We start from the raw sequence: 22,582 nt of genomic DNA, 5'->3' as shown, positions 1-22,582 counted from the left end.
AATAATGTAATAATAATCGAAAATAATCGAAAATAAATTCAAGTTGGTATTAATAGAGAATTAATAGAGAATTAATAGAGATAATAGGAATTAAAGATAAATTACTATTAAAAGTCCTCAAGTAAAAAAACAATCAAGTTTCTGTATAAAAGGACTAGGGTTCCCCGGATTTTCTGGTTCCTCTAAATCCAAAAACCCATCTTTCCCTTTTCTCATCACCTTCAGTCCATGGCGACCATCGGTGATCATTATATTTGCCAGTAAGTTTCTTCTTCTTCTTTCTTGTCTCTCCTTGCTTGTTATCTCAACTTGTCTGGTTGAGATAAGAACATTCTTTGTGTCGCCTTATCTCATCTCCACACACGTGCCGACTCGATGATTCATCTCAACTAATTGACTTATTATAGATTCTTTCATATTCTCGCTCTTACGTGTTAAGAGATTTTCCTCACATACTACATCATGTCGTCTCCCGCATCTACCCCACTGTCGGAGACTGTCAATAGCAATGGCGCGAGCTTGCCTTCTCGTCCTCGCCAGGATGGGAGCTCCGGCTCCGGCACCCCCATCGGTTTCCAACGCTTTCCCCCCACAACAAGCACTTAGATCATGTCGTTGGAGGTGCTTTGCGACAACCGTCCCCGCAGCCCACTCACTTGGGCATTCCTGGTACCCCGCACCGTGTGCTCTCCGAGGAGGACCCGGGCTATATCGCGGCTACCTTCGAGGGCAAGCAGAAGCAGATGGAGCAGGGTCAGTGGAATTGACTGATAATATCGAGATGATACAATTGGCTAATTCCCAGCAGTTATGGACATATTGGAGGAGAAGGGCTTCTTCCCTAGTGACTTTGTCATCTCCGAAACCACCTGGTTCTATAACAAGCTTGGCATCGATGATACGTATTTCCAGACCGAGTCTGTGGATGCTATTGTAACCCAGATCCTATCCCTCTACGCCGCCAAAGTCGCCGCCTATGCCCGCGATGATAAACAGTTGGAGATTCGTCTGGACAAAGAGGCCGAGGACCATGCTGTTTACATCGATACCAGCAGGCCCGGTACTGTATCTGTCGATGGTCCACGCTACGAGCAGCGCATCGACGAGAAGTACGTCAACCACTCCAAGGGTGCCAACAGCTACCGTGTGGAGACTTTCCGCTCGCCTAGCACTCTGCCAGGCGACAACGGCCAGCAGCTCCGCTGCTACTTCGTGTACAAGTGCCTGTTTGCCAACCCCAACCCCTCACCGAATGAGACCAACATCGATATCATTGGCGAGAAGCGCTTCCTGCAGAAGGCCACCCCCAACACCAAGGCGATTTACCAGGAAATCATCGCCACAGCCGTTGGCCGCTCCGGTCCCGTCATTGAGATGTTCGAGATCGAGGGTAGCCGGGAAAAGCGTCTGGTGATTGCGTACCGCCAGGGATCCGCTATGGGCTTATTCAGTGCCCTGTCAGATTTGTACCACTACTACCGCTTGACCAGCTCGCGCAAGTACCTGGAGAATTTCTCCAACGGAATCACTGTGATTTCGCTCTACCTGCGTCCCTCAGACAACTCCGAGATCTCAGCCAAGTTCCCTCCCATTGAGGCTGCTATCCACCAGATCATGAAGGAGGTCTCCCTCTTATACTGTATCCCTCAGAACCGCTTCCAGGGCCACTTCGCCACTGGTCGTCTGAGTTTGCAGGAGACAATCTACGCCCACTGCGCCTGGGTGTTCGTACAACAGTTCCTTAACCGTCTGGGCTCAGAGTACACTTCGTTGGCTGCTCTTTTGGACAGCAACAACAGTGTGCACGCAGAGTTGCTCTCAAAGATCAAGAAGCGTCTGCGTACGGAGACTTTCACTGCTGATTACATCTTTGAGATTATCAACAAATACCCCGAGCTTATCCACAAGCTCTACCTTGACTTCGCCAACACCCACTACGTTCAGACCCAGGAATCTGGTGATGACTTCCTCCCTACTCTCAGTTACCTGCGTCTGCAGGTCGACGAGGTCCTCGATGGCACCAAGCTGAAGCAGCTCATCCGTGGTACCGCCCTCAACGAGCACGACGAGATGGTTATGACCTCCTTCCGCGTGTTCAACGCCTCCATCCTCAAGACCAATTTCTTCACCCCGACCAAGGTGGCTCTCAGCTTCCGCTTGAAGCCGGACTTCTTGCTTGAGCACGAATACCCCCAGCCTCTCTACGGCATGTTCCTGGTCATTAGCTCCGAGTTCCGTGGTTTCCACCTGCGGTTCCGCGACATTGCCCGTGGCGGTATCCGTATCGTCAAGAGTCGAAACGGCGAAGCATACAACATCAACGCTCGCTCGTTGTTCGATGAAAACTACAACTTGGCCAATACCCAACAGCGCAAGAACAAGGATATCCCCGAAGGCGGTGCCAAGGGTGTCATCCTCTTGGATGCCGACCACCAGGACAAGGCGCGGGTCGCCTTCGAGAAGTACATTGACAGTATTCTCGATCTGCTCCTGCCCCCCGTCAGCCCCGGTATCAAGGATCCGATCGTTGACCTGCACGGCAAGGACGAGATTCTCTTCATGGGCCCCGACGAGAACACCGCTGAGCTCGTCAACTGGGCCACCGAGCACGCTCGCGGCCGTGGAGCTCCCTGGTGGAAGTCGTTCTTCACTGGAAAAAGCCCCAAGCTGGGTGGTATTCCCCACGACGCTTACGGCATGACTACCCTCTCGGTCCGCCAGTACGTGCTCGGAATTCAGCGCAAGCTGAAAATCGACCCCTCCACACAGCTCAAGCTGCAGACCGGTGGCCCCGACGGTGATCTTGGATCCAACGAGATTCTTCTCTCCAACGAGAAGTACGGAGCCATTGTTGATGGAGCCGGTGTGATCTACGACCCGAACGGTCTGAACCACGAGGAGCTCCTCCGCCTGGCTAAGAAGCGCGCGATGATCTCACAGTTTGACATGACCAAGCTGTCCCCCGAGGGCTACCGCGTCCTGGTCGACGAGAAGAACGTCAAGCTCCCCAGCGGCGAGGTCGTCCAGAACGGCATGATCTTCCGTAACACATACCACCTGCGCTCACAGGAGAAGTTCGACGTGTTCGTGCCCTGCGGTGGCCGCCCCGAGTCCATTGACCTTGCATCCGTCGGCAAGCTCATCAGGGACAACAAGTCCATCATCCCCTTCATCGTCGAAGGTGCCAACCTGTTCATCACCCAGGACGCCAAGCTGCGCCTCGAGAAGGCCGGCTGCATTCTGTACAAGGATGCCTCCGCCAACAAGGGCGGTGTGACATCTTCCTCCCTGGAAGTCCTCGCCTCGCTGTCTTTCAACGACGAGGAGTTCGTCGAGAACATGTGCGTCCGCGAGGATGGCACCGTTCCCGACTTCTACAAGGAATACGTCCGTGACGTGCAGGATGTCATCCAGTCGAACGCCGCTCTCGAGTTCGAGGCCATCTGGCGCGAACACGAGCAGACTGGTGTGCTTCGCAGTGTACTCAGTGACCGTCTCAGCTTGGCCATCACCAAGCTTGATGAGGAACTTCAGATGACTGAGCTCTGGGACAATGTTGCGCTCCGTCGCTCTGTTCTTGGCGACGCTCTGCCCCGTCGTCTGTTGGCGAAGATCGGTCTGGAAACCATTTTGGAACGTGTATGTCTCCCCTCTTTCTTTTTCTATCTTGTTTTTGAATCCCCGCTAATCAATCCTAGGTCCCTGAGAACTACCTCCGTGCCATCTTCGGCAGCTACCTGGCTAGCCGCTTCGTGTACGAGTACGGCAACCAGCCCAGCCAGTTCTCCTTCTTCGACTTCATGACCAAGCGCATGGCTAAGGTTCAGTTGTAAGGGTTTGGAATTAGATATTCCTGATGCGAAAGTGCTGGTTTTGACACTACTTTGACATTATTTTTGATTTTCCTTATTGACGAGAAAGACTTCCCGGAGTCAACGAAATACTTAATATGGAACAAAAGATTTGTTCCCCTGACGAATGTATGGTTTAAAAAGTTTGGCGAGCGAGAGAAGAGAAGGCCGTTTGGGCAAGATGATCCTTTAGAATCAAAAATTCTTACCCATTGGAAACAGACAGCCTAGTCCTACACAACTCTATACAAATTCCATCATGTTACAGTTACACCAATCAACTCCCTTGAACGATGCTTACTTCCATCTGTTTTGAGATGACACAGACTCAGCCATAATCAACACAATATTCACTGCCTACACGGGATGTTAGTACATCCTATCGCTCACCGTAATTGAAAACCAAAAGGAAAGCTCACCAGTAACAAATCAACACCTTCAGACACCTCAACCTCCCATCTCGACCTCAATTTCATTTTGGATTTACTGTAGTCCATCGAATTGTGTCGCGTGATATGCATGATCTTCTGGTTACCCATCATCACACCCGTACCCGAGGCAACTTGGTGCATCAGTTTTAACTCCACCTTTGAGCCGGGAGCTGCATTGGCTTCTGCATCAGCAGGACTGGAACTGGAACTGGTACTGGCGTTTCGTGATGCAGACGCAGACGCAGATGCAGATGCAGACACAGGAAACAATACAGCAGGCGCCGGCTCTTGCGGCGGCTCGAGTGCATCGAGCAGATCTCGTAGGGGATTAGGCGAATCTCGACGGACAGAGTCGTAGGAGGGGAGAAGAGATGGAGAGTGTGGATATTGCGTATGCCTCCGGGTTGCTGCTATTGGACTCCCAGAATGTGAATTGGGAAGTAGTGGATGTAGCGGATGTACTTTCTCGTCCCTCTGCACCACCCCCCGCATCCCCCTCGCAACGAGTACTCCCACCTCCCTCAGTGTCCTCACCTGCAACCGCAGAAACAGCACTGTAGGGCGGCGGCTCGTCAGAACCAGACACACCAGCCACATCAGCTCCCCCTCCCCTCCCCCTCCCCCTCCCCCTCCTACAACCCCAGACCCCTCCCTAACCGCAAGCGCATTCACAAACCGCACTTCAAGCCTAAACCCTCCACCCCCAACCCCGATCCCAACCCCAACCCCAGCCCTCGACCCAGGTCCATTGGCAGTCCACGGCACCGAAGCAACTAATAAATCCTGATTCTGATCAGGAGATCTGGCAGTCCATTTCCGCGCTAACCAAGCCCGTCGCAACACGAGAACAGGCACGCCCTCCGTGTCACAGATCACGCGACTTGTGTTCGGCCATGATTTCCCGTACACGTTGTAGAGGAGACAGGTGCGGTCTGGGCTGTCTGGGGGTTCGTGTGCGCGGATGCGGTGGACTGTGAAGGTGGGAGAGGAGGGTTTGGTTTCTTGGGTCGGTGTTATTGTTAGGGTTGTTGCGGTGTTGGTTAGGATGTCTGCCGGTGGGGAGAGGAGGTGGTGGGGGTTGAGGGCTATTGGTGTTGTTGGGGTTGTGAGGGGGGTTGGATTTTGATTTTGATTTGGAGGTGGACATGGGGGTGATTTTATGTAGAGGTTGGTTGTATACTGTAGATTTGTGTAGATTGTAGAGATTGTGTATAACAGTAGAGATAGAGGAAGTGTTGGAGAGACATGATGATGTAGATGTGGGGTCGGGAGTGTCGGATATGTTGAGATGAACAGCACTGAGATCACCAATTAGCAGTGCGATACATATAAATCGTACAATACCTAGGGACTGTTACAGGACATTCCGTCTTATAATGACCTACGTAGTATATAAATAGTAAGATTGAAGCAACTCTATCGCGTCTAAGGTTCCCAACGGACATAACGGATATAGCACATTCACTGACTTACCGAGGTCCCTTTGATCAGCTTAAATTACAGTCGATCTCTTGGCGATCTACATCTTTAAAGTATGTTGTAGTTACGCAATTCTGGACCTCATGTATGGTATCGTATATCACATGCCGCCCCTCCTTGCTTATTGTCCTGCCATACTGTATAGTTCTTTTCCAACCCAGACTCGCTAGTTACTAAACTGGATTCACGACATGCCTCTCAACCCTATCTATGATACTAATTTAGTGGACAATCTCTCACATGTCATTCATGCAGCTTTTCAAAACCATCAGGTATATCTCCCCCTCAATCCAAGCCTTGGCAGTATCCGCAAAAAGCTTCGGATTTTGCCGATTCCACGGATGTCGCATCTCCGGATGGAAGTAAGCAATCGTCTCAGGATTACCCTCGCGACCCGTCTTCATTAACCTCAGACCAACCTCCTTGCTATCACCACTGGGTACAAGACCACCCTTTGCAGCAACGACAATCAAAGTCCTAGCAGCCCAAGGCGACGGCCATTGCAATTCAGGCGAAGGAGTAGCAATTTGCTGACAAAGCTTGAGCGTGGTTGCGTTTGTGTTATGAGGAATATCGGTGCCGTCCATAGCCCATCGAATCACCGACCTCGGTATCAGGTTTTCCACATGCTGCATCGCCCACACCGCACGGGGAATGTAAGGCGTGAAGACGGTACGCGGGATTGAGAGGAATCCAGATACAAATACTGATTGCACTAGCTCGGGATGGGTACATGCGAGCTGGATGGCTACTCGAGCGCCTAGACTGTGTCCTATAACGTGTGCGTGCGAGTCAATCGCCTTGTCGTGAATAAGTCGTGCTAGTAAATCTGCGGCAGACTGGACTGAGAATTCTTGTTGGGATGATTGGCCGTGGCCTGGCAGGTCGGGGGCCAAAACGTGATATTTGCTTGAGAGATGGGGGACGACGAGGTCCCACCAACTGCCAGTCACGAAAGCGCCGTGGATAAGAACGATGGAAGCGGACCCAGTGTCGTTCCAACTTAGATAAGAGACTGGATTTTCAGTCGCCATTTCTTGCAAAGGGCTGGGGGCGCCTATAAATTGGTGGAGGTGGGACAAAGATGCCAGGCGTGGATAAGCCAGGTCCTATATAACCTTGGGAGTTATATGACAAAGCCTATTGCAATTAATTCAACAGAACCGTATTATGCAATACAGCTAGGCTAGGCTGTAAAAGATAGAAGAGTAGGATTATTCTAGACTAGATGTCTAGGAGATACAATTAATGTACTCCAAGGTACGTCGATATATGGGGGCCGAAAAGAATCCCCTGATACGGATTAGCGCAACTCAAGGGCCCTACTAGGAGAATAGAGGTAACCATAGTTATAGTTAACTAACTAATTCAATAACTACATGAATAGTTAGTTATAGCATGTTTTATTTGGTTAGAGTCTCTTAGCATCTCTAGGTCTATTTAGAATCCCCCATCTTAATTCTTTAGGTGGAACCATGGTCCATATGCTAATAATAGCCCTGGAGAGGCGCAGTCTTCACTCTAGACTAAGGAAAAATTGTGCTTTTTATACGGGATATTTTTTACAATTTTTAAGAAACCTATGCAAGTAATTAATATATAGCTGTGCTAATATGTTAATAGCAAATTCGACGTAGAGAGCACAAGAAAAGGAAGATAGTGTGGGTTAGCGGCTGAGTGAGAAGCTTGTTTTTTATTTTATTTTATTTTTATTCTGATGTGAGATATCAGATGTCACTGGGGTAGTTCCTTGAAGATGTATGTTATCTTCCTAATTGGGTCAGGCCAGGAACAAATCCTATCATGCCCGTGTTGATGCCATAACTTCAATGCATAAAAATTGCATTACGTGGAACCTTCAAATTAGACCAGGTTCTCCTCATTTCAGACAAAAGAAACCCACTTCCTCCGATTTCCTTTTCTCTCTTCTCTTTATATAATGTCCGACCATTTGTGGGGCCTTCTGTTACTACCTAGGTAGACCGTTGTCATACACTTTGGCTCCGCTGAAAGAGGTCCTACTCCTCTGATCCTATCTACCATATATCCGAAAGAACAAAAGTCACTGCACTTCCGCCCACTTCCGAAAGAGTTGAAATTGGCCGGCTATGTCAGAGGCGCAGGAAAAGTTTCTGCCGATCCGTCATCCTTCTGCGGAGATAGCCGAGAGGGACCGAGCTGAAGACAAGGATCACAATGCCGATACCAACCCAGAAATCCTTCACTCAGATGAAACCAGCCTGAAGCCTAGTATCTCGACTTCCCAAAGATGGCGGACAGCAAGCCAGCGGGTTCAAAATCGGGCTGCCACGATAGCCGAGAAGTTCGGCCGACCTCATGAAAGAGAGGCTGACGGCTTGGATTCGCCGATGTTACCGGAGTACTACGGAGCAATAGACGATATCCAAGGATTCGAGGCCCGCCAGGCAGCCGATGAAGAAGCCCAACTCCCAGGAACAGACTATGATTCGCAAGCTCGGCTCTTGGTGGAACGAATGGGGTCACAGTTCGAAGCACGGCCTCCACGCATCGAAGAACCGCGTTCCGGTTCGACAACCCCAGGAACTCCAGATGGGACAGCAACACCCGGCGGTCCACCCGGAGGACTTCTGTCACAATTGCTTCGTGTATACGCCAACAACCTCCACACTACAAGCCGGATGAGTGTTGTCTCTACGACTTCGGAAACAGACCTGGACACAGAAAGCATTCCACCATCCGGCACAGTGACACCGGGTGGAAAGAAGGATAAACTGAAATGGTACAACGGCAGCCATCCCAGCAAACCAACCCACAGCTATACTTCCTCCCTCATCAATGCATCCATGGATTTGGGTCGGGTTGGGGTCCCCGGAGCCACGGGTCCCCCACCCGTAAATCCCAAAGAACGAAAGAAGCAAAAGCGCAAAAGCAAGAAAAACATCAAGCTCACCGTCCACATTGCCGCAATCCTCGCCCGTCAACAGTACATCATGCAGCTATGTCGCGCTCTAATGAAATATGGCGCCCCAACCCACCGTCTTGAAGAGTACATGATGATGACCTCCAACGTACTGGACATCAGAGCCCAGTTCATGTATATCCCAGGATGCATGTTCATGTCCTTCGACGACCCGCTAACCCGCACTGCGGAGGTAAAGATCATCCGCGTAGTGCAGGGTCTAGATCTCTCCCGTCTCGCAGAGACACACAACATCCTCAAGAATGTCGTCCACGACGTCATCGGCGTCGAACAAGCAACCCACGACCTCGATGAGATCATGCAACGCAAACCACGCTACAACCGCTGGCTCCTCATCTTCTTAACTGGCTGCGCCAGCGTCGCCGTCGGCCCATATGCCTTCAGCGCCCGCCCTATCGACCTACCCATAATCTTCGTACTAGGCTGTCTAGTAGGCTTCATGCAGTACGTTGTCGCGCCAAACTCAGCAACCTACTCCAACGTACTAGAAGTCATTGCAGCGGTCCTCACCTCCTTCATCGCGCGGGCGTTCGGCAGCATCCAACACAACGGCGAGCGCGTCTTCTGCTTCTCAGCCATGGCACAGTCCTCTATCGCAATGATCCTACCAGGCTTTGCCGTGCTGAGTAGTAGTCTCGAGCTACAGTCGCACCAGATGAACGCGGGCTCGATCCGTCTCGTCTTCACGATTATCTACTCGCTTTTCCTCGGATACGGCGTTACCGTCGGCACGACAATCTACGGGTTGATGGACCGCAACGCAACGAAGGAGACGACTTGTTCCGATCTACCGGAGGTCTGGGGCAATGAATATATCCAGCATTTTCCTTTTGTAGCGCTGTTTTGTCTCTTCGCTGCGCTGATTAATCAGTCCAAGCCGAAACAGTTGCCGGTTACGATCTTCATGGGTGTTTGTGGCTATGTCACGAATTACTTTAGCACGAAGAAGCTCGGCTCGAATCAGGTCGCTAATACGGTTGGCGCGTTTACCATTGGCCTTCTGGCTAATCTGTATAGTCGCTTATGGCATGGTCATGCGGCTGCTGCTATTATTCCGGGTATCTTTACCCTCGTTCCGTCGGGTCTTGCGTCTAGTGGGTCGATTATTTCTGGATTGGAGTATGCTGAGGCTGTTTCATCTGGAAATGTCTCTAGTACTACTACTAGTGTGACTTCTAATACCTCGCTTACCTCGTTGGGATATGGTATGATCCAGACAGCTATTGGTATTTCGGTTGGGCTGTTTATCTCCGCTTTGATAGTTTACCCGCATGGGAAGAAAAGGAGTGGGATTTTCAGTTTGTAGATTCGTGTGTGTATATGTATCTTTTTGATCTAGCGATATATTTGGTGTGTTTTATACTGTATCATTCATTAGCGTGTTGATATCATGAGCGGAGAAAGCGTTCTATTTAGACCAAGACAACATACTACAACAAATCTCAACATACACTATCAATAACAATATCCAATATCCAAAATCAAAATCAAAATCAAAATTACAAGGTCAAAATAGCCCCCAAAAAGCCAATCCAAGCCGGTAAATCCGCAACGACCATCCGAACCCGATGAACCCCCACCCAACGCGCCATATCAACAGACGCACCAACCCCACTCTCCCCCATATCCTCCTTAACACCAACATCATCCACAATCCTCTTAACGGGGCCGACGACAAACGGCACGAAAACCAAATGTCCAATCGCACCCGCCAGCCCGATCCAGTAAAATGCCGTTGTCTGCAGCGGCTTGCGTGGGTAATAGTGATTCAAGAACAGCGTGCCAGCGGCTGAGGTTATCGTGCCCAGATTCAGCGCGAGAACTGTCCATACTGCGCGATTGAAGACGTGGGAGTACCATTTTGGTAGGATTTTGTCCGAAGTGGGTTGTAGAGAGGGGAGGAGGAAGCCGGTGGTTGTTGTTAGTTCTAGTAGGGCGTGCGCCAGAGTTCCCGTGCTTGTTGCTAATGGGAGGGTTTGGAGGAGGAGGTGAGGGTTTAGGATTAGACCTGAGGCCATTTTGGAGGTGATGGGTGGTAGAATTTGGAATTTAGATAGGTGGGTAAGTGAGGGAGGGTGTTTAGAATATTAATACTATGAAGTTGGCCCCCTGCGGGCTAGGGACTTTCGGGGGCTGAATTGGTTAATCTCCGGACTTGGTGGAGGGTTCGTGGAGTATCTAGTCCATTGATGAAAGGGTACCTATGAAATATTGAAGTCTGTTTGTCATTCCTGTTTGTCTGCTGGTCACGCGAATTCTTCTTTCTTAGTCAAACATCCCTTTAACATCCTCCATCCTCCACCTTATACATATATCCACAACACCATTTCTCAACTTCCCATTTTCATCAACCTATACCATCCTGGCATCAAGACCAGACATGAAAAACTATCTTCTTACTTTCTCTTACGCCCTTCCCTCAGCAAGACCATTGACTGAAGGACCCCACAACCCACCAGTCTTCGGGGTTGATTCTTCGACTAGGGGTGACCTTGATGTCTCACCATCCCACTATCCCACCATCCCTTCAAGTGAGGTTACAGCCTACGATAACATACCATTTGAAACCCAAGGATATAGCTAATCTATCCCGCTAGTATGAATGAGTAGAAGTGATCTTGACACCACATTGTTGACAAATTCTACTTCGCAATACCGATGATATATATAGTCCCACCAGGGGAATGTCTCAAGCGAGAGATGTCCGATGCGTGTCGGCGGAAAGCCAAAACTGCTTAGTCTAAGGCAAAATCGGAAGAAGCCCATAACAGTTATCGGAAAAATTCCCTAGGGGACCAAGAAGACCAAAATGAGCACGACTCGCAGACCTCGTACTGTTAAACACAGTACAGTGGGCACACGACTGGGAATTGGCGGTGCGCGAGACACCTGACATCAAAGGGAAACTGGAACACATTCAGCTGGGAACCCCAGTCCTGGTTTGAGACCCGCAAGCATATATTCGCTGGATAATTCCAGGGCAACAAATATCCCGGATTCAAAACTCAGCCTCAAACCCTTTCCCAGTTGACCCGAGGCCTTAGACAAAGATGAGATACACGGCCGGTGCAATACCCGAAGAACTAAACCCGTGGCCAAGAGCTACCTCTTAACAAACGGCAACTACGCCGAACTGTGGAAACCGTGGGATACAGCTGCCAATGATGGTTAACGGAATTCCGTTTCACAACCTCATATCCGGCTATCTTTTCGTAAGACTTGTAAGCTCCTACAATCCAAACAAACTTCGGCGTGAGACTGACAAGCTGATTTTACTAGAGGATTACATCTCTTGATCAGCGATCTCGACTCAAGAGAGAAATGGCTCGGATCTTGTATCTAGCAGCCCAAAGACTGCTTCAAGAACCTCAAATGCCTCCGAGTAGGGCTGAACCGTACCAACAGCAAGGAAATCCACGAGTGAAATTTCGCGGGCGAACTTATGACATGGCGAAACTTCGAACAAGATGTCGTTGCCGCCTTTTTCCTCACGCGTTGGAGCCATCACACATCGATGATTTGCGTGCTGCTAGCCTGGGGCCACGGAACTAGTGGAACAGCCGGAACCAATTCTGGTTCTCACAGACAAAACACGCTTACAACATCGCATTGACTGATGGGATGCGGTCATCAGGCCCCAAAAAAAGACCATTCCGGTTCTTCTAGTGCTCAGCTGTTGTTATAGCATTATATTTATTTACTGGTGGTATTGTGTATTTCTGCTTGTGCTGCCTCAAACTCCCTTTTACTGACGACACCGAAAGAAATGCCCCAAAGACCTGACAACGAGAAATGCGAAATGCGAAGGAACAGACACCATTGTTGTGAAGCCAAGAGGCCTTGTCGAGGCATTATGCAATGTCAAAACGAGAAGAACCCAGACATGAAAGAGTCTGATGAGCAACGAGTCTGGCTCAAATAACTACCCGAGAGACCTGGGACACACCGAAGGAATTCGCTCAACAACAGACTTGGATCTCTCCCGCTTGTCTGACCCAGCAAAGCAGAAATCTCTGAAACCAGCCATTGATGACTGAGTCACCATTCAGACGTGAGTCTTACCCAAGAGTCTTAGACATGAAGCTCAATTGGTATACTGATAAAAAGCCATTTCTAGTATCAACTGTCCTAATGGCTGGGTGCCCGATCTTGCCGCGCGAGGCAGTTGAAAGTAGTCTTTCTTCTTCTGCCCTCTTAGGACCAAATCTTTGGCATTGGCCCTCTATATCAATGGCTAAACTTCGAAGGAAATGTGAAGGCTAGCATATCCGCACTATGGTCCCCGATCGTTATTGAGCATAACCTTCGATCCCGCAATATCAAACAGGAAGAGGTATATGTCGCCGACGAAACAGGCCTTTAGGGACGACTCGAGCAATCCAAGCTTTTCGAGGGGTCTTTAGGGTCGAAAACGTGGATATTCGGTTTGATGACTTCAAGTCAGCTGGGGCTGGCCACAGAGATGTTGGACCAGCTGGTGCTGGTGCGAGAGCTATGGATTCGCGTGGGTTTTGACGAGCTGAACCGCTATCACTCAGCAGCACAAGGACTGGAACAAAAATGATACGAATTAGTCCTTCTGAGGCTCGCTGCATTCTTCCGGTGATGATCATGGTCTTTTTCACCCTTGCCGGAACCAATCCGGCTCTGGTGCGATGGAGCGGGCGCTGTTGCGGCGTTTACGGACATCGAAGAGTTTCGTGCGGATTTGAACTTCGACCTACAGAGCCCGAAGAAAGAAGATGTCGTGGTATAAGGAATCTTCCAGTTATCCCTTCAAGGAAAGAAATGTATGGGTTCGTGTTGCTCACAAAGGGTTGGAAGCACATACCAAGGACAGCGCCTTGGGAGTTACAACGGCGAACTCATCTTATACCACGGTAGGTATTCGACTGATCCTCCGCAATTTCAACCTACGATGAAATCTATGCTGCCGTGATCCTCCCGCTGCATGATGTCTTGCAATATACGGGCCATGGCAAAATCAATACGACCAATATGCCTAAATGGGTTGACCAGGGTAAGCGTACCTGCTATCTATATTACCCAAAGCTGGCAGAACGCATAGATCAGTCAACTAGCTCATGCCAGATGAACAGCCATGCATCCCGAATATGGAACACGAAGCGGACATTGGAGGGCCGAACTACCTGGTACAATTCGGGTAACCCACCCATCTTGCTTACCTTCTAACTTTGCCTTCATACCAAGACCGAAATCACGTACTCTTTAAGCGCAAACATAAATCGCTAGTACTTCCATACTATTACCATCAATATTGGTATCATTTGAAATCCTATCAAGATGCCATCCCCTGAACAGGTTTGCTATACGATTCTGATTGTGTCAAAGCGTGATAGAAACTAAGATGAATCTTCTTCAACCTAGGCAGCTTCATTAAATGAACTCCCTCAGCGATGTGACTTCGAATGAGCCGAAAATCTCGAAGACGCTTCGGTCAAGGCTATTTTACCTATTACCGCAATGAATCCTTTGCTTGCTCCTTGCTCAAGACAGACTAGTACAACAAATAGTTTTCAACTCACAGTTAATTGCAAACTTCCAAATTGAAGGGTAGTTAATCTTGTGGCTCTAGTTTGAAGACTGTTCAGAAGTTGATGTCCTGGAGAACATGTATATATATTGTACAACATACTAGGGAATATAGTGTCGGCCGCGCTCTTGTTCCCAAGTAATATCAACATCCACCGTCTTAGCGATTCCATCCCGCCCTGGCTCCACCCCATCGTCACTTTCATTAGCATTGATAGAAGTCCTAGTAGTCCCCATCTCAATTTCCTCGCCACGTGCACCCGAGAAGAAATTCTGCCTACTCCCAGAGGCCTCGTGATTCGTGTGTACGCGATTCGTCGTGCGTTGTTGGCTTGCTGTTCTCTTCCTATACGATGAGGTGAAAGGCAAAGAGTTGGACTTGTCGCTTGCGAACAACTGGCGCACGGAAGAAACCACTAGCGACCGAAGGCAAGGGACAGAGGCGGAGATAATAACGAGGTAGCATTCGATCATAGCCCAGCAGGTAAGTTGAATTGCACTGGCTGCACTAACCCAGGTTAAGATTTGTTTAAGATATACAGTCTTCATTATAGCACCGACTGTTGCGCTATATAGGCAAAGACACCCTCGTTAGTAATTTAGGGTAGGTAAGGGAGGAGGTACATACACAAGACCCAAACTGGTGAGTATCATAAGGCTGAACTTGATGATCGGCTTTAACTTAAGATCCCAGAAGATGTAACACGGAAAGACTGCTAGCATCAGATCCGCGGAGGAGTTGCAGACTATAATTTGATATTATTAGTTAGAAATCCAAGTTTTTGCTTTTAGTAGTGAATGAACATACCGCAGAGAAAGTAACCAAAGTAAAGCTGGATAGTGTCTTCCATACAGTCCGTAGCGTACTCGGTATTCCAAACCCCACGGATATCGCGGCATTGAGTTAAGACGAGAACAATCATCACAATATTTGCCGCTATTTGTACCGCGAGTAGTACCCATAGAGTGATCTTAAAGGCTTTCCTTATTGAAAGAACTGGCAGAAGGTAGAGGATAAATGCAACCCGGCCTAAGCAGGTACTTGTGATGCTGCAGATCTCCATTATTACATTAAACTTGAAGACAGTAGGCTCATCGACCCCGGGACGACCAGATGCAAATCCGTGGTCAATAATTGAAATTGTGAAGAGTATCGATGCGGCGAGGGCGAAACACTACAATAAACATATATCATAAGTTAGAATAGATAGAACTTATATCATCATTCCCCCTCCCCCCGTTTATTGGCGTAAACTTACCAGAGCTGCAACCATTATAGCATCGTCTGTTCCGAGATGACGAAGCCTGACTTTTGCAAATACCCGGAGCACCACCACGACGATTGAAATGGCCCCAAGAGCCCATGTGCCCTCTAAGACTGACATCCGACTACTAGCAGGAGCAGCCATCATGAGAGGTGTCATAAATCGGTGACCATTACATCCCCCCTAAAAGCAAAGGGATCTGATAAAGTCGACAGGGTATATATAGAAAAGCAGGAAAGATTCAACGAAGATCTGGGTTACAAACTCATTATGAACTTTTCACAGTGTCGATCGTAAAATCAATTAACGAGGCTCCTAACAATCTGGACCAGACACACTAGCCTTCTCCTTAAAGCGTTGAAGGGGCATTTCATTTTATTCCCTGATTCACGAATGGAATTGCGGCGGAGCATATACTTTAACTATCGGGCCCGCCCTTTTACGTATCTGAGACATGCCCCCCGGTTTGAGCTTCGAACGGGCCATTAATATCTCACAAGGCATCAATATGACTAAGTCATGAATAGAGGATTTCCCCTTAAGTTGTAGATCTCTACGATAAGGATATAACATATGCCGACTCGACCGGTAGTTCTAGGAATCCTTCAGCCCCGGGGTTCAATTCGAAGTAGTAAGGTAGTACGTAGTAGTCATCCAGTTTTACTTTTTCTCAGAGCAAGTCCCAATGCCTGGAAGCTTCTTGGATTCCCCCTCCTTCCAAGGTTTCTATCAAGCTCTCTTGTGCCAGTATATCAGGGCAGGAGATTTCCGTGTATCCCGCTTCGTATTGACTCGCCCATTTCTGGTCAACTCTAAGTGTGGGGCCGAACTTTATTTTGAGCATATTAGCCATTTTCCCGGTTTCTAGCTCGGGGATACTCCTGGACCTAGTTAAGGGGTGCTCGAAAGTCGATGATGATATAGCCAGACTCGGCGGATATCCCCGAGGTTTTTTCTGAGTATCCCCGAGCTGATAGCCCCCATTTTCCCATATAAGAAATCGGGTTGGACGAATCGGATATCGTGTCATGAGCCCGTATAGATTTTAGCCGCTTATCGATACCTTATCCGAACAAACATGGAAATCAATTCCCCTTAAGGAAGTTAACTATGTATATCTTTAGAACGGTCTAGGGTTTTGAACTGAAAATCTGTGGAAAACAGAATGGAACAGTGTATCAATCAGCCTTGCGAATTCTTGTTCAGCTTTGGTATAAGCGGCGCAGAGCCTAAAATGTCCACGGGTAGAATTAGCACTTAGCTAATTCAACCACTATGCCACCAATTCGCTCTCGAAGCTCTCAAAATTTAATAGAGCAAGAGGGTAGGATATTATTAGCTATTCAGGCTATCAAAAATGAAGAAATCATTATTTATTTCCGAAGCAGCGCGTCGTTTTAAAGTTCCGAAATCAACTCTCCTCCGCCTCGAGCTTGACAAGTCCCATTGGGTCCCGGTCCTGCCTTGGCACTAGGCCGCTACCTCGGTATAGTTTCAGTACTGCCTTGGCATTATCATGCAGATCACATTCCTATTTAGGTAATTTCTTGGGCCTAAACAGGTATGGTCGCCGCACCACAGCGCCAGAGTTTATTTAGTGCGGCGGGACTTGTCAAGGTCGACCTCCACTCGCGCGTTTTCTCGCACTAATAACTATAAACTGACAGGAATTGAAAGAGGAATCTCTTCAAAAATAGATCCTCTCGATAGATTCTCTTAGATCAGCCCCCCGCCCTTCTACCGGACTAGAAATGACGAGTCTTTTGCTTGAAAAGCGCGGAACTAGCCTTATCTCTTTCGGCGGAAACTAGGTAACGAACTATCTGAAACGACACCCTCTCATATCCTCCCGGTTTTTAAAACGATATAACTACAAGCATACGCAATGTGAGGATCCAAAAATTATTACGGGGTGGTTTGATCTTGTTGACAGAAAGTTGGTGTACGAGCAATGTATGGTATAGATGACCAATGTTGACCACTAAAAAATTCACAAAACCTGCTAGTTAACGTATTCCACCACAGAGTGGCCACCCCAAAGGACCATAATAAAAGCGATAGTATAGGCTTGGAGTTTCTTTAAATTGATATAAAGTGCTGTGTTAAAAAAGGATGAAATCGAGTCATACAATGGATAATAAAAGCCAAATTTCTTCAGGCCTATCGAATCCTAACTCTACAATCTACAAATAAAGCACAAGATGAAACATCATAAATCCATCAAATATCTAACAACAGCTTGTCCATATCCACTACCCGACTTAGCTCTGCCTCTGTCTCCTTCCACACCTGAGTCTGCATCTTTCCACCATCATCACTGTCCCCATACCCTGTAAATGGAGCTATCTTACAATCACTTAGATATCTACCGTCTGAGTTGTCGCCAGCCAGTACTGCCGCATGAACAAGGGTCCGAGCACCCACAGGGAGAGAGCGGCCCACAACCCTCTTCATGCCAGAAAGGACCTTGCCAAAGGCTCCCTCAGCCGTGCGATGCAACTCAGACCCATAGCATAAGCCGGGGTTGACAAGATTGAGAATCGCACCCTGGGAAATAGATCTATGGCTGCGGACAAGCTCCAGGAAAAAGAGCTGATAGAGTAACTTCGAGGTGTAGTATCGATCACCCATGTCGAAATTCGTCTTATCATCCAACACCCCGATAAGAGGTATACCCTTTGCAGTGGAGACCTGAGCTTCTTTGAACTTCGCCCAAGCGGCAGTCTCGCTACCAACGATCGAGATCACAGGGCGGGGACGTGTAGGATTGGCCACAACCTGTTTATTGAGATCAGAGAGGATAAGCAGAGTAAGAAGAGCAGTTCCCAGCCAGTTGATCTGGATACTCGACTCGTGCGATGTCGATGGAGTCTGGGTGTAGTTGAAGTTGGCAACACCGGCATTGAGCAGAGCGAAATCGATGTGGATGTCAGATTTCTGAAGACGGTTGACAAAGCTGGTGATGCTGCCATAGTCTGCTAAGTCTAGTTCCCAGACTTCGACCATTGGAGGCTTGGTAGACTTGGGGAGCGAGGCGAGGAGGGATGTGCGCGCTATTTCGCCCTTTGAGAGGTTGCGTACAGCTAGGATGAGATGCGTGAGACCAAGCTTCAGTAGCTGGGCTGAGGCTTGGTATCCCAGACCAGTGTTTGAGCCTGTCACTATGCCGGCCCTGCCTTGGAGGGAAGTACCGGAGGGTGCCTTGGGAGGGCACACTAGGAATTGGCGGTATAGGAAACCGGGGTAAGAATTGTAGAAAGACATCTTGATATTATTGATAAGGATGAGGGTAAATGATTGTAAATATGTATTCCGAGAGGATTAGAGAGCATATAAATAGTTGAATGGCATAACTACCTCCCGAGCTATATAGAAAAACCGACGGTGCCGTTCTCAACTGTGATTGGCTGGTCGGGCTTAAGCTTGATGTCCGAGAAATCGACGGTGCCGTTCTCATCTTTCATCTTCCATCACACACTCAATTTGATTGATTTCTATCATGATCTCGGGATTTATCCCAGAAACAGTCCATCCAGTACAGTTACTACGCTATCTCCCAGTCCATCGCGTTTTAATTTGCTTGCACTGCCACTATGCCATTCAGCCAGGGGCTATCGTCCGCCATCTTAAAGAGATCCACCATTTAAAGCGCTTGCGACGTCGAGCATTTGTTGAATATGCCTCTCAGTTTGAGTTAGCAGACATTGATTCTATAATATTACCAGATGAGACACAGTTTCCGGTAGACTCGCTACCGATCCACGACGGGCTGGCCTGTCGCTTTGAGGGGTGCATTCACCTATGTGTCACTATCCAGCGAATGAAGGCGCACTGGTCATCTGTGCATAATCTTAGCCCTGGAAACGATGGAAACTGGTGCTCAGTGCCACTTCAGACATTTTTTCGGGGAATGCCTTGCGATATTTTACAAACCCGGCTCTCTTGGCGTCGTCGACTGATAGCTCAGAAGAACCGATGAGCGCAAGCGAGAAATCTCCAATTACTGTAAGTGGAAGAAGTAATCCTTTGAAGATACTTGCTTTAACTGTCATTTACAGACTATTACCACCCCGGGTTCAGATGAGGCGCAAGGGTCATCAAGTCTAGATGCCTATGAAAACAACATATCATTGAGCGTTGAAAATATGCACCTCCTCGATCATTATTTGAACCACACATATAAAACAATATCATGTGGCCCAGAAACGGACAGTGTCTTCCGGATTATCGTCCCCCAACTAGCCGCCAAATTCCCATTCCTGCTTCACGGGATGCTAGCCTGTTCGGCACTTCACCTGGCTTCCAGTAAGCCCCCAAACCAAAGGTCATATACCCTACAGGCAATCCAACACCAAGATCAGGCACTTCCAGCATTCCACCTGGCAACTATGCATGTCGACAGCAATAATTGCCAAGCAATACTGGCCTACGCATTCTTCCTAGTCGTTTATGGCCTAAGTTCTGAAAGTGAAGATGAGACACTGTTTCTCGGTAATAACCAACGAACAAGTTCATCTTCGAACTGGATCAGTCTTTTGCGCAATGGTTGCTCTATGCTGTGTAATAACTGGTCTGAGCTAAAACATGGGCCATTGGCTCCTTTCGCAGCACTATGGCGGGATGATATCGGCGTCACTGCTGATCCCAATGATCCCTTACTTGTATCTTTGCTGTCTGTCATTTCAGAGTCAAGTCAAGCTGTCGCTAGTGTCCAGATACCTTTAAATAATGATGTGCATATATACCGCGACGCAGCTGTCAAGTTGGCCGGGGCATTCGAGTTCACTCGACGATTAGGCGCGTCTTTGGGTGTTTGGGATACTCTGAACTCGTGGCTGACGCAGGTTTCGTCCGAGTACTTTAGTTTGTTAGATCAGAATCATCCCGGGGCATTACTACTACTAGCTCATTATGCTATATTGCTGAAGCCACTCCAAGCAGAATGGTTTCTCGATGGTCGGGTTACGAAACTGATGAATGAAATTGGTCGAAGGCTGGAGGGGAATTGTTCACTACACATCTGGAAGTTATTTGTGATTGCTCGCCGGGAGTTTGTTTCTTGATAGTCAATGTTGGGCTCATTGAATACATATCACTGATTATTTAGTACTACTTTAAGTCCCCACAGACCAGTCCTCTGCCATTTACGAGAAGGCGATGCGAAAGTACCACGAAATCACTGGTCGCCGTCAACTTCCTCACAAATATTCGAACTATCAGTAATCTCACGAAAGAAATCGACGAGAAGAACATCGCCTTCCGCGAGTTCCGCGAAAAACGATGCACTATCTTCGATCCTCTCGAAGCGGCCCTGATTCCCGATTGTATTTCCCCCTATTAGTCTCGTCTTTGGGGCCGTGATGCATTTGGTTGGTGCTGCGAAGGGAGTATCTGTCTCGTATGACGCGATTCAAGATTTGATGCAGATGCTGCAGGTAAGATTTAACTACATGCAGATAATAACGTGGGAAAGGAAAGAGCTCCGAAAGAAACTAGGAATTCACCGTCCGACTGGGTGCATACGCGCAAGAAGCCATTTCCGAGTCTCTAAGGGACAAGCTGAGCGATATCATCGTTACCCTGATCGATATTTTTGTCTTGTCATTCAAGACGATTCAACGGGGTTGACTGCTTAAGTACGCCCGGAATATTCTAATAGGTAACGACGATGCCATTCAAACCGCGATGGTCAGACTTGACAAGGTCACCCAGGTCGAGGCCAGGCTAGTTGGGTCTAAGACGTTGCGCCGTGTAGTGGATGGTATATCTGTGACCGTTAATGGGAAGCTCCGATACTTCGTTCAGGCTTGTATTGACCATCATTCAGGCCATGGCTGAGTAGCCAAAAGTGCAGGCTAAGTATGCTGATTGGGTATTTCATCCTAATCTGCCAATCGAGAAAGTTAATAGAGTGGTATTATAAGACTGAAAGCTCTGGTAAGGGGAAGATGGTGAGCTAACTAGCCCTCTAACTAGGGCTGACGTCAGCCGCCATTCGAACCTTGGAACCTTAGGAGGATGGTTCCAAGGTTACAGGTATTACGGGGCACAACAAAACTCCCGAGGTGCTCCTTGGTACTCCATTATCGGCCCGGCTTGGTCTCGCTGGTCCAAACTGCCCTATAACAACGTGGCCATCAAAGAGTCTCACCGGTGGCGTCCCGTCAGCCCTTGGGGTGTTCCTCGTGCCGTCGTTGAAGGTCGAATCGGATATTTTCTCCCCAGTCACCACAGATAATGTGCAGTCAAACGTGAAGATATTACCTAGCAATCCTTAGATGACCACACCGATGGTAAACTCATTCCGCAAGGATCGAGCATCGCTCTCAATGTCTGGGGTATGCATCATGATAGTGAGCGATGGGAGGAACCGGAGCATACCTTTCAGCCGAAACTCTTCGCCAGCCTTGGCGTCGGGCTACGCGGATTCGAACGCCGAGACCACCTGGGTGCGGGGCGGGCCGGCGGATCTGTCCGGGCATCCACTTGGCGGAACGCAACTTGATCATCACCGTTGCCAACCTACTCTAGGCCTTTGAGTTCCTCGAACCCCCCGATAGCCACAATGATATTCCAGCTCGCTCCGGTGCTAGTAGATGGTTTCTTCATTGCCTCAAGGATTCTGGATGTGCCATTCGTGCTCGCTCTCCAGAAAAGCGGGACACCATTATGCAGGAATTTGGCGAGGCGCAAGAGGTTTTCGCTCGAGCTGATTAGCTATATTAGAGGATATGCACTAGAATGTGCTCACCAACCCCTCTCCTCCTCTTTATTGGGCCTTTTCTTTGGCAACAAAAGTCCGGTGAAATATCGACGCTACTATGCTGTATATATGTCAGCTCGGCATCAAGACCCTATTTATATGCAGGTAAGATTACTCGTATCCGTATAATTAATACAGTATGCTTTTTATGTGGATACATTTAATTTAGTCAAAATCCCCGATTGGGGTGGTACCCCGTTTCTCGACATCCATCTTACATCCCACGCTTCAATCAATCGGCTATTTTGCTTTCAACAACGTAGTACTTTAGTCCATAG

General features: G+C 48.5%; 10 protein-coding genes across 10 annotated transcripts; 5 read left to right on the top strand and 5 right to left on the bottom strand.

The window, feature by feature from the left end:
* Nucleotides 1-462: 462 nt before the first annotated feature.
* Nucleotides 463-3,872, top strand: N7516_002764 (glutamate dehydrogenase (NAD(+)); the record flags this gene model as incomplete). Its single annotated transcript, XM_057215484.1, has 4 exons — nt 463-571; nt 607-753; nt 809-3,639; nt 3,699-3,872. 4 exons carry the CDS (start codon nt 463-465, stop codon nt 3,831-3,833), a joined length of 3,222 nt encoding a protein of 1,073 aa, XP_057077367.1. The 3' UTR covers nt 3,834-3,872.
* A 276-nt stretch (nt 3,873-4,148) lies between these two features.
* Nucleotides 4,149-5,461, bottom strand: N7516_002763 (uncharacterized protein; the record flags this gene model as incomplete). The annotated part of the gene is made up of 2 exons (XM_057215483.1): nt 4,149-4,208; nt 4,271-5,461. Coding segments are annotated over 2 exons (1,251 nt in total), but the record flags the coding sequence as incomplete, so codon positions are not given.
* A 536-nt stretch (nt 5,462-5,997) lies between these two features.
* N7516_002762 (alpha/beta fold hydrolase) lies at nt 5,998-6,795 on the bottom strand (the record flags this gene model as incomplete). The annotated part of the gene is made up of 1 exon (XM_057215482.1): nt 5,998-6,795. The coding sequence occupies one exon, from the start codon at nt 6,793-6,795 to the stop codon at nt 5,998-6,000; it is 798 nt and encodes a 265-aa protein (XP_057077365.1).
* A 1,074-nt stretch (nt 6,796-7,869) lies between these two features.
* On the top strand, nt 7,870-10,029 carry N7516_002761 (threonine/serine exporter family protein; the record flags this gene model as incomplete). Its single annotated transcript, XM_057215481.1, has 1 exon — nt 7,870-10,029. The coding sequence occupies one exon, from the start codon at nt 7,870-7,872 to the stop codon at nt 10,027-10,029; it is 2,160 nt and encodes a 719-aa protein (XP_057077364.1).
* A 193-nt stretch (nt 10,030-10,222) lies between these two features.
* On the bottom strand, nt 10,223-10,741 carry N7516_002760 (uncharacterized protein; the record flags this gene model as incomplete). The annotated part of the gene is made up of 1 exon (XM_057215480.1): nt 10,223-10,741. One exon carries the CDS (start codon nt 10,739-10,741, stop codon nt 10,223-10,225), a length of 519 nt encoding a protein of 172 aa, XP_057077363.1.
* Nucleotides 10,742-14,378: 3,637 nt separating this feature from the next.
* Nucleotides 14,379-15,685, bottom strand: N7516_002759 (uncharacterized protein; the record flags this gene model as incomplete). The annotated part of the gene is made up of 4 exons (XM_057215479.1): nt 14,379-14,844; nt 14,905-15,022; nt 15,085-15,451; nt 15,536-15,685. 4 exons carry the CDS (start codon nt 15,683-15,685, stop codon nt 14,379-14,381), a joined length of 1,101 nt encoding a protein of 366 aa, XP_057077362.1.
* Nucleotides 15,686-17,761: 2,076 nt separating this feature from the next.
* On the bottom strand, nt 17,762-18,805 carry N7516_002758 (Short-chain dehydrogenase/reductase SDR; the record flags this gene model as incomplete). The annotated part of the gene is made up of 1 exon (XM_057215478.1): nt 17,762-18,805. The coding sequence occupies one exon, from the start codon at nt 18,803-18,805 to the stop codon at nt 17,762-17,764; it is 1,044 nt and encodes a 347-aa protein (XP_057077361.1).
* A 235-nt stretch (nt 18,806-19,040) lies between these two features.
* N7516_002757 (transcriptional regulator family TF) lies at nt 19,041-20,882 on the top strand (the record flags this gene model as incomplete). Its single annotated transcript, XM_057215477.1, is given in 4 exon segments — nt 19,041-19,382; nt 19,397-19,546; nt 19,600-20,595; nt 20,649-20,882. 4 exon segments carry the CDS (start codon nt 19,041-19,043, stop codon nt 20,880-20,882), a joined length of 1,722 nt encoding a protein of 573 aa, XP_057077360.1.
* A 19-nt stretch (nt 20,883-20,901) lies between these two features.
* N7516_002756 (uncharacterized protein) lies at nt 20,902-21,169 on the top strand (the record flags this gene model as incomplete). The annotated part of the gene is made up of 2 exons (XM_057215476.1): nt 20,902-20,976; nt 21,038-21,169. The coding sequence occupies 2 exons, from the start codon at nt 20,902-20,904 to the stop codon at nt 21,167-21,169; spliced, it is 207 nt and encodes a 68-aa protein (XP_057077359.1).
* A 57-nt stretch (nt 21,170-21,226) lies between these two features.
* Nucleotides 21,227-22,258, top strand: N7516_002755 (Cytochrome P450; the record flags this gene model as incomplete). The annotated part of the gene is given in 4 exon segments (XM_057215475.1): nt 21,227-21,302; nt 21,578-21,792; nt 21,810-22,013; nt 22,073-22,258. 4 exon segments carry the CDS (start codon nt 21,227-21,229, stop codon nt 22,256-22,258), a joined length of 681 nt encoding a protein of 226 aa, XP_057077358.1.
* Nucleotides 22,259-22,582: the final 324 nt, after the last annotated feature.

This window comes from Penicillium verrucosum (assembly GCF_028828655.1).
Source record: "Penicillium verrucosum strain IBT 35672 chromosome Unknown utg000001l_segment0_segment0, whole genome shotgun sequence".
Taxonomy (NCBI): Eukaryota; Fungi; Ascomycota; class Eurotiomycetes; order Eurotiales; family Aspergillaceae; genus Penicillium; species Penicillium verrucosum.
The sequence above is the reverse complement of the archived record's forward strand: the minus strand, read 5'-3'. Positions and strand labels throughout refer to the sequence as shown.